The 9,992-nt window shown below is 49.7% G+C and overlaps 2 protein-coding genes across 3 annotated transcripts in view; both read left to right on the forward strand.

Annotated features, from left to right (window-relative positions):
- Bscl2 (BSCL2, seipin lipid droplet biogenesis associated) overlaps window positions 1–5,362 on the forward strand; it is a 10,789-nt gene extending 5,427 nt beyond the window's left edge. For both annotated transcript variants that reach the window (XM_026781386.1, XM_005351910.3), the window contains exons 4-11: window positions 1,803–1,946; window positions 2,622–2,756; window positions 2,891–2,988; window positions 4,278–4,419; window positions 4,543–4,609; window positions 4,789–4,860; window positions 4,957–5,037; window positions 5,125–5,362. In XM_026781386.1, the coding sequence (XP_026637187.1) occupies window positions 1,803–1,946; window positions 2,622–2,756; window positions 2,891–2,988; window positions 4,278–4,419; window positions 4,543–4,609; window positions 4,789–4,860; window positions 4,957–5,037; window positions 5,125–5,279 (894 nt within the window). In that variant the 3' untranslated portion in view covers window positions 5,280–5,362. The remainder of the gene's footprint in view (window positions 1–1,802; window positions 1,947–2,621; window positions 2,757–2,890; window positions 2,989–4,277; window positions 4,420–4,542; window positions 4,610–4,788; window positions 4,861–4,956; window positions 5,038–5,124) is intronic.
- A 2,632-nt stretch (window positions 5,363–7,994) lies between these two features.
- Lrrn4cl (LRRN4 C-terminal like) lies at window positions 7,995–9,928 on the forward strand. Its single transcript, XM_005351912.2, has 2 exons — window positions 7,995–8,246; window positions 8,882–9,928. Exons 1-2 carry the CDS (start codon window positions 8,204–8,206, stop codon window positions 9,601–9,603), a joined length of 765 nt encoding a protein of 254 aa, XP_005351969.2. The 5' UTR covers window positions 7,995–8,203; the 3' UTR covers window positions 9,604–9,928.
- Window positions 9,929–9,992: the final 64 nt, after the last annotated feature.

Genomic DNA, 9,992 nt, shown 5'->3' on the forward strand with positions numbered 1-9,992 from the left:
TTACAGATGGTTGTGAGCCACCATGTGGTTGCTGGGAATTGAACTCAGGACCTTTGGAAGAGCAGGCACTGTTCTTAACCTCTGAGCCATCTCTCCAGCCCCAGGCCAGCACATATTGATAGCCTGTCACAAAAAAAGAAAAGAGCCCACACTTGAGAGGTAGAGGCAAGAAGGTTAGCCTGGATGACATGAAAAACAAACAAAAAATGGTTAGCCTTGAAGTTGTGATCATCTTGTCTCAGCTTCCTGTATGCCGCAATTATAGGCATACAGTACCAATCCAGCCTAGAAGTAGGTGTTCTAAAAGCTGCCTCTGCCTCCCACGTGCTGGGATTCTAAATAAGTACAACGCAAGGCCTGGAGATAGGATTTTCAATCACCACTTTTCTAGGTTTTTGTTTTGTTTTTTAGTAGGTTTCTTTTGTTTTGGTTTGGGGTTTTTTTTTCATATTTTTTTTAAAGATTATTTATTACATACACAGTATTCTGCCTGCATGTGGCCCTGTACCCCAGAAGAGGGCACCAGATCTCATTATGTGATGGTTGTGAGCCACCATGTGGTTGCTGGGAATTGAACTCAGGACCTCTGGAAGAAGAGTCAGTGCTCTTAACCGCTGAGCCATCTCTCCAGCCCCCTGGTTTGGTTTTTTGAGATGGGATTTCCATAGCTTTGGAACTTGTCCTGGAATTAGCTCTTGTAGACCAAGCTGGCCTCAAACTCGCAGAGATCCGCCTGACTCTGCCTCCCAAGTGCTGGGAGTAAAGGCGTGTACCACCACCGTCCAGCTTTTCTTAATAGGTTTATTGAGATAGAATTTATATAATATATAGTTTACTCTTACAGTCTGCAGTTCTATCACTTTATTTATTTACTTGGAGATAGTTTCATTATTTAGCCTTTGGCTGGCCTACAACTTGCTATGTAGACCAGGCGGGCCTTGAGTTTCATGGAGATCCTCCTGCCTCTGCCTCCGGAGTTCTGGGGTAAAAACATGCGCTGCTGTGCCAGGCAGTCGTATCATTTTTAAGAAGCTCAGTGTTGTACACACACAAATAGACTAATTTTTTAAAACCGAATTAACTCTGCATAACAAGACGATCTGTCGCTACAGTGATTGTGCAAGAGCTGGTTAGGAGGCCGAGCAGAACTTGCTTAATTAGTAAGTGCGGGCAGGCTGGGCCCAAGGGGCCAGCTCCAGCATCACACAGGCCTAAATCACAGATGGCCCAGTTGGCAGTGTGTCTGTTCACTTTTGGGAAAGAAAAGCAACAGGGTTCTTTTCGGAACAGTGTAGTAGTCTGAGTCAGACCCAGGATCTGACCGGGTGAGTGTGGTGGTTTGGGCCCCAAATTTCAGCACCAAAGGCTGAGGCAGGAGAAGTTCCATGAATTTGAGACTATATAGTGAGTGCTAGGCCACCCAGAGATACATAGCAAGACCCTGTCTTAAATGCTGGCTTCCCTACCTGACAACCCCCACCTCCAAATAAAACCAAGTCAGCAAACAAGATAGAAATCTGGAAAGTCAGGGTGTTCAATGACCAGGAGGGGGCAGCATTGAGTCAGGATGTACTTTAAAAAAAAAAAAAAAAGATTAAAACAAGCCAGGCCAGGCCTGGTGATGCACGCAGTTAATCCCAGCACTGGTGAGGCAAAGGCAGTTGACACTCTGATTTTTGAGGCCAGCCTGGTCTACAGAGTGCTTCCAGGCCAATCATAGCTACATAGTGAGACCCTGTTTCAAAACAGCACAAACTTTTTTTTTTTTTTTTTTAACAAAATGGTGTTGTTCCCTTGGGCAGGTGCTGATGTATGGACAGCCATATCGAGTCACCTTAGAGCTTGAAATGCCAGAGTCCCCCGTGAATCAAGACTTGGGCATGTTCTTAGTCACCGTTTCATGCTATACCAGAGGTGGCCGAATCGTCTCTACTTCTTCACGCTCAGTAAGTGTTTGAAGACAAGTCTGGGAAACTGGGGACAATGGTGGCTGAATCAGTATATATGGCTGATACTTCAAGAGAAGACCGCCTTGGCTCTGAGATCAGGCCCTAACCAGGATAAGTGAAGAATCCAATTAACAAACCAAACATTTGCCCAAACACCTAGTGTCTGATGGGCATGCCCCGCTTCGGAGTAGTCTAAGAGTACCGCTGCTCTCAGAACAAGAAGACTCCAGAAACATACCAGCTTTATAGTAACTTCCTCCTGACCAGACCAGCAAGAAATGCAGAGATCTTGTTAGCACGTAGCAGACACATTCAGCGCTGGACCTCATTTAAACCACACGATGATTATCTGCATTTGAGGACAGCTTCAGGTGGTGCGTTGGGACATGGATCCCAAGCCAGATAACAGACTATGGCTGGAAAGGTACATGAGAGCAGACTGCTTACCTGAGCAGGTGTTTTAGAGAGGGGAACTTTGCCACATTAGAATGGAGAAATGAGGTCAGGTACCAGGGGGACGTTACTGAAACAAACGGAATGGTTGGGTGGGCACTGGGGGTTAGGAAGGGAAGGGGAAGGAACAGAATGTGCTTCTTTGCATACATGGACTGCTCAAGCATGAAGCAGACCAGAGAGAACACCTGTCCCCACCTTCCCGTATGGCCCTGTCAGGCGATGCTGCACTACCGCTCCCAGCTGCTCCAGATACTTGACACACTGGTGTTCTCCAGCCTCCTGTTGTTTGGCTTTGCTGAGCAGAAGCAGCTCCTGGAGGTAGAACTCTACTCGGACTACAGGGAGAATTCGGTAAGTGGAGCGGAGGGATGGAGTAGGAGACAACCCTCCCGCTGGCCCAAGACTCTACCTGAGAAGCAATGGCCACAGAGGCTGGAAGCGGCCTCAGACTGGGCCCTGCTGACTCTGCTCTCCCTCCCTCGCAGTATATGCCCACAACTGGAGCAGTTATTGAGATTCACAGCAAGCGCATCCAGATGTATGCAGCGTACCTCCGCATCCATGCCCACTTCACTGGGCTCAGGTAAGAAGCCGCAGAGGGAAACCTTGGCAGCTTTCCCATGACCTGCTCTGAAATGAAGAGGGTTTCAGGCAGAGCTGACTAGTAACAACATCACATCGTATTTTACAAAGGCCAGAGGCTCCTCCCTAGTTTGACTAGGCATTCAAAAGAGCTTCTTGGCCGGGCGGTGGTGGCGCACGCCTTTAATCCCAGCACTTGGGAGGCAGAGGCAGGCGGATCTCTGGGAGTTCGAGGCCAGCCTGGTCTAGAAGAGCTAGTTCCAGGACAAGCACCAAAGCTACAGAGAAACCCTGTCTCGGAAAAAAAAAAAAAAAAAAAAAAGAGCTTCTTCCCTGTCTCCCTCCTCCCTCAAAAAAAGAAGAAAAAAATGTAATCCCATGTGAGGGACTGGAGAGATGGCTCGGGGGTTAAGAGCACTGGCTGCTCTTGAAGAGCTGTGTTCAGTACCCAGCACTCACAAGGTAATAGTTCACCACCATCTGTAACTCCAATATACATTAATCCCAGCACTTGGAAGGCAGAAGCAGGTGGATCTCTGTGAGTTCAAAGCCAGCCTGGTCTACAAAGTGAGTTGGAATGGCCAGGGCTACACAGAGAAATCTGGTCTTGAAAAGAAAAAAAAAAATTTTTAATTTTATTATTTTGTATGTAATAGTGTTTTGCCTGCATGCCTGTATGTGTACCACATGTGTGTCTGGTGTTGAAGGAGGTGGGAACCCCCATGTGGGTACCAGGAATTGAGCCTGAGTCCTTTCCAAGAACAGGAAGTCCTCTTAACCACTGAGCCAACCCTCCAGCCCCATTTTTAAAATCCCATATGAGATGACACACCCTGACATTTCAGCACTGGGAGGCCTAAGGCAAGAAATCTTGGGCTACAAAGCAAGACTCTCAACATAAATAATGAAAAGCAAATAAGAGGCTCGATCCTATGAGCCAGGTGTAGTGTTCTGTGTCTAGTCCCTGCCACTCAGGCAACACAGTGAGGCGCACCCGCCCCACCCTAATAACAATACCCACGTAATCCAGCTGCCTTGTTCCATCGGCTCCGCAGGAGTGGGAGTGTGTGATGCTGTGGCCCTGTGATACTGTGGCTACCTGAAGTCCTTGGCCTTTATTAGAACCTGGTAGGGTGTCATCTGGTAACTGGATGGGGGAGTAGGTGCCGTGGTGGCAGAGGGCAGCTCCAGCCACACTCACCCAAGTTGTCCTACAAGTATTTGTGGAGTGTTAGCCACCCGAGCTATCTGGTAACTGCTGCTTCCTTCCTGGCCCTGTTTCCCACCTAGGTACCTGCTGTACAACTTCCCTGTGACCTGCGCCTTTGTGGGTGTCGCCAGCAACTTCACGTTCCTCAGCATCATCGCGCTCTTCAGCTACATGCAGTGGGTGTGGGGGGGCATCTGGCCCCGACACCGATTCGCTTTGCAGGTCTCAAGGGGCGAAGACCCTGTTCTTCCTCAGTCCTTGCTGGTGATCAGGGCGTGTTAGGGATTGGGCAGGATCACTGCGAGGGGAGCCAGGCTTCACCGCTCGGTGGTTACTCCTCCACAGGTTAATATCCGACAAGGGGATAGCTCACGACAGGGTGCCCAGCGTCGCATTGCTCGCCATCAGTCAGGTAAAGGGGTTGGTTGACAGTATCCTTGAGAGGTATTTTGGCTGGGGTAGAGGGACTGCCTGCCTCCAGTACAGAGTAGCTAACTGAGGGTGTAAGGAAAGGCTGAAGGAGATGGGGTTGGCATTGCAAACCAAGCATCACCGCTGAGTCTAGTTGTCCTCTGTTTGCCGAACCTGCAGGCCGGGAGGAGCCTACCCAGCGGCCAGGCATGACAGAGGATGGTGAAAGCCCTGAAGATCCCGCAGGAACAGGTATGATGCTGTCCCTCTTCCTCGCTCCTCCACAGCACTCCCCTTCAGTGCCTGGGTCTTACCTCTATCACACCTCTGTTCCCCTTTTGGCTGAAGAGGGCCAGCTGTCTGAGGAAGAGAAACCACATCGACAGCCCCTGAATGGAGAGGAGAAGCAAGAGCCAGAGGCTAGTGATGGTGAGTGAAGTGTGGTGGGGACGCCCCTCCGTCCCTGCTAACCTGTCTGTCTCATTGGCAATTTTGTTTGGCCCTTTCCTGCCTCAGGTTCAGGCTCCTGGGAAGATGCAGCTTTGCTGACAGAGGCCAACCTGCCTACCTCTGCCTCCACCTCCACCTCTGCCCTTTCCCCTGAGACTCTGGGTAGCCGGGAACCTTCTGCGGGCACCATCAGGCAGCGACCAACATGCTCCAGTTCCTGAACAAAAAGACTCCTCACATTCCAGCGCTTCCCCGTCTGACCCTTCTCCCCTTGTCGTCCCCTTAATAAACTATTTTGTGTGAAGGTCGGAGGACATATTTCAGGGATCAGCTCTTTCCTTCCACCATATGGGTCCTGGGAATCAAACTTGCATCATCGAAGATTTTGCTATGTGTATATGTATGTGAATGAATCTATATAACTATATGTGCACCACATGCGTGCAGGAGCCCATAAGTCAGAGAAGATGTCAGATTTCCTGTTCTGGAGTTACTGGAGTTACAGGCAGTTGTGAACTACCATATTTGATTCTGGGAACCAAACCCAGGTCTTCTGCAAGAGCAGGATGCTCTCTTAACCATTGAGCCGTCATTCCAGCCCTGGGCATCAATTGTTGATTGAACTTTTGGTTCTTCAAGACAGGATCTCTCTGTGTAGTCCTGGCTATCCTGGAACTCACTCTGTAAGTCAGGCTGGCCTCAAACTTACAGAGACCCACCTGCCTCTACCTCTCGGGTGCTGTGACTAAGGGCATGTGCCACCACCACACAGCCTTCTTGTTTCTGTGTATGGGTGTGCTTCTCTGTGTTTATGGACATGTATGTTCTTTCTCTCAAAGATCAGAAAAGGGTGTGAGGTCCCCAGGGGCTGGAGTTGCAGGTGGCTCTGAGCCTCACATGAGGGCTGGAGACTGAATTTCAGTCTCTCTGAGAGCAGTAAACATTCTTAACTTCTGAGATATCTCTTCAGCTCCCAGCATGTTCCCTTTTTAAGTTTTTTGGTTTTTTGAGACAGGGTTTCTCTGTAGCTTTGGAGCCTATCCTGGAGCCTAGCTCTTGTAGACTAAGCTGACCTTGAACTCACAGAGATCCGCCTGCCTCTGCCTCCCAAGTGCTGGGATTAAAGGTGTGCTCCATTAGCGCCTCTTAAAGTATTTTTAATTCTGTGCATGGGTATGTACATGTGAGTTCAGGTTCCCATGAAGGCTGGAAGAGGACACTGAATCCCCCTGTAGCTGGAGTTACATGGCTGTGAGCCACCACTAGTTAGGATTGCTATTGCTGTGGTGAAACACCGTGACCAAAAAGCAACTTGGGAGGTTTATTTAGCTTACACTTCCATATTGCTACAGATCAAAGGAAGTTAGGATAGGAACTCCAACAGGGCAGGAGCTGATGCCAGGAAAGGAGTTGTTTACTGACCATCTCCACATAGCTTGTTCAGTCTGATTTCTTATAGAAGCCAGGACCACCAGCCTGGGGATGACCACAATGGACTGGGCCCTCCCCAAGCAATCACTAATTAAGAAAATCCCTTACAGTCGGATCTTACAGATGCATTTTCTCAGTTGAGGTTCCCTCCTTTCAGGTAGCTCTAGCTTGTGTATCAAATTGTCATAAGACCAGCCAGCACAGCCATCATGTAGGTGCTAGGAACTGAACCTAGGTCTTCCTAGATGAGCAGCCAGTACTCTTAACCACTGAGCCATCTCTCTAGCCTCTGTATTGCTTTCTTTTTTTTGTTTTTGTTTTTGTTTTTGTTTTTGTTTTTGTTTTTGTTTTTCGAGACAGGGTTTCTCTGTGGCTTTGGAGCCTGTCCTGGCACTAGCTCTGTAGACCAGGCTGGTCTCAAACTCACAGAGATCTGCCTGCCTCTGCCTCCCGAGTGCTGGGATTAAAGGCGTGCGCCACCATCGCCCGGCTCTGTATTGCTTTCTTAAAAAGGATAGTAGTACAAGGGCATTACACACTCCGAGGAGATTATGATCTAATGTCCCCAATTATATGCAAAAATTTTCTTTATACTAAGGAATTGATCAGCATCTGTATCCCAACTATTCAACTGAGACAGAAATGTTATTTGAGCCCAGACATTCAAGGATGACCTAGACAATTACTTTGTTTTCTTTCTCTCTCTCTCTTTTTGTCTGTTTGATTTTTTGTTGTTTTGCTTTTCAAAACAGGGTTTCTCTGTGTAACCTTATCTGTCCCGGAACTAGCTCTGTAGACCAGGCTGGCTTTGAACTCAAAGAGCCTGTCTCTGCCTCCCGAGTCCTGGGATTAAAAGCATGCACCACCACCACCCACACTGTTTTCTTTCTTTTTTATATATTTTGAAACAGATCCTTAGAGGCTGGCCTCAAACTTTTAGCAACTCTCCTGCCGTAGCATCCCAAGTACTGAATCACGAGCTTGCAGCACCAATCCAGATGTTTCATGATGTCGGTCTCACTATGTAGCGCAGGCTGTTTTCTAATGATTCTGCCTCGGCGTCCCTTGGGCTGAGAAATTCAGATAAGCACCTCCACACTCAATGCAGCTGTTTCCATCCGTAATCAAGGGGGAAAACCCTATCCTGCCCAGTAGTAGGCTTCCTGCTCTAGCCATGTGATTCTCATCTCGGGGAGGGGGATAGGATAGGGCGGGTCTGGAGAGCTAGGATACATCATTCTGGCCTTCACACCCCTCCCTTCCCTGTCCATTGGGAGGCAGAAGACGGGAAATGACTGCCATGAATGTGGTAGGACTTTTCACCGAAACAGCACTTTGTAATTCAGGCCCCATACCATCCACAGATGTTTTCCTATCTGACACCAGCCAGGTGCCCTCCCTCCCCTGATAATTCTCCTCTCCCCACCCCTTCACATGACTGCAGCCTTTGGAGCCTCCGCTCCTGGCTGCTGTCCACATTTCATTCCTCTCAGAACCCAGGCGTCCTGGCCTCCAACTGAAACCACTGCCTGTAGCGTCCCCTATTCTTGGCCCCGTGACTCAGTCCCTCTGAGGGAACCAGCCCTCTTCTTGGCACTCAGGGGCTAGGTGGTGACATCAGAGTTGAGGGGTATAAAAGTTCTTAGCCAAAATAGAACTGAAGATGCAACCTGGCAGTGCCTGTGACAGGGACCTCTCCGCCTGACGTTCACAGATGTCTGGAGGCAGATTCTCCCTGTGTCAAGGCCTACCCACTGGTGAGAGGCTGCTGCGGGTCCTGGGAAGAGGGTGGACAGGGAGGAGCCTGGGTTGCTTGGACAACATTAGCACAAATGCAGGTAGGGAATCGGGACTCCCGTGCCTGTCCCCACCCCTGCTCTATCTTCTCTGCTGGGCTTTTCTGGATTTGTGCATTTTACTGAGCGCTGTTTACATAGGTCAGTTTGCTGAGTGGCTGCCGATTCCTTCCACCTTTCTTCCCTGAGCCGAATAAATCTCTTTCTTCCTCCTTCCGCAGCACTTTTGTTTATCCACTAGCTGCTTGCTTCTAGCACTTTGCCTGGTGCTGCCCAAACATCTGTCTCTCATGTGTGGGACTGTATTTTATTATTTTTATCCCAAACCAAGCACGATCAGGCCTAGCGACATTAATCCTAGTGATCTGGAAGTGTAGACAGGAGGACCGGGAGTTAAAGACCAGCCTCAGACCAGGCTCCCACCCCCACTCCCCCCAAAAAACTGCATTCAGAAGCCAATAGACAAATGATTGCATGTCTCAGTCCCACCTCTTTCCTTTGCCCATCTTGGTTCTGTGCTGTGCTGTGCTTTTCCCAGAGGTCTTGTCCTGGAAGGCAGGGCTGACAGTATTAACCCTCTCACCCTTCCCTTCCAGACTCCATGGTGGGCTCTCTTTCCCTTCTGTGGCTTGTGGCCATGACCACCTCCTTGGTTTCTAAAGCTCAGATCTTGACCCCCCAAGACTACGATGAAGAGGACTATGAGGCCTTAACCACACCTTCTTCTGGGGCTGTCCGATGCGACTATGACCGTTGCCGCCACCTGCAGGTGTCCTGCAAGGAGCTGCAGAAGGTTGGGCCAGTAGCCTGTCTGTGCCCAGGGCTCACCAGGGAGGATCAGCAGCCAGACCCTCCGCGGCTGGGAGAAGTGCAGATCTTGGCGGAGGAAGGCTGCGCTGTTGTCCACTGGTGCGCTCCCTTCTCTCCAGTCAATCACTACTGGCTTCTGCTTTGGGAAGGCAACAGCGCTCCACACAAGAGTGGCCCCTTCAATGCGACCGTTCGAAGAGCGGAGCTGAAGGGACTCAAACCTGGCGGTTCTTATGATCTTTGTGTGGTGGCTGCTAACGACGCTGGCGAGAGCCGTGTTCCTGGAGCAGATGCTGAGGGTCCTGAGAACTGGGCTGAGCCTTCTTTTGGGCCTTGTCGAAAGCTTATCATGCCGCCTAGACCTGTCACCCTGGTCCACGCAGCCGCGGGAGTGGGCACAGCTTTGGCTCTGCTGAGCTGTGCTGCCCTAGTTTGGCATTTCTGCCTTCGTGAGCGGTGGGGTTGCCCCCGACGTCACGGTACCACCCAAGATTCAGAAGCTCTTTGATGGGAGTCCCACCAACTAGAAACAGCTCTGGAACATTCCAGCCACATCTGGAGAGCCCAACCCACTCCCAGGAGGGGTGTGGAGCCTGCAGCCACCTGGCACTAGGGCACAGCCAAGTCAGAGCCGAAGCCAGGGCAATTGGCCTCGGGGCTGAGAGTTTGTTTAGTCCCTAACTAACTGGTCACTATGTTCCCTGGAGCCTAGGAAGGGGTAGCAATTATTCAGGTGTAAATGATTTAAACTCAATGGGCTTCAGGGGGTAAAATTGCATACATTACATAGGTACTTATATATAGTCAGTTAAAACAGGGCTATTTAAGGTTCTTCATGGTGTTCTACAGGTTTTTTTTTTTTTTTTTTTTTTTTGGTTTTTCGAGACAGTGTTTCTC

This window comes from Microtus ochrogaster, chromosome 8 (genome assembly GCF_000317375.1).
Source record: "Microtus ochrogaster isolate Prairie Vole_2 chromosome 8, MicOch1.0, whole genome shotgun sequence".
Classification (NCBI taxonomy): Eukaryota; Metazoa; Chordata; class Mammalia; order Rodentia; family Cricetidae; genus Microtus; species Microtus ochrogaster.

Bases quoted from the DNA above. Each gene is read 5' to 3' on its own strand.
- Lrrn4cl (XM_005351912.2), top strand. From the start codon at position 8,204: ATGTCTGGAGGCAGATTCTCCCTGTGTCAAGGCCTACCCACTG. The intron at 8,247-8,881 runs GTGAGAGGCTGC...CTTCCCTTCCAG, and splicing joins GTGTCAAGGCCTACCCACTG to ACTCCATGGTGGGCTCTCTT.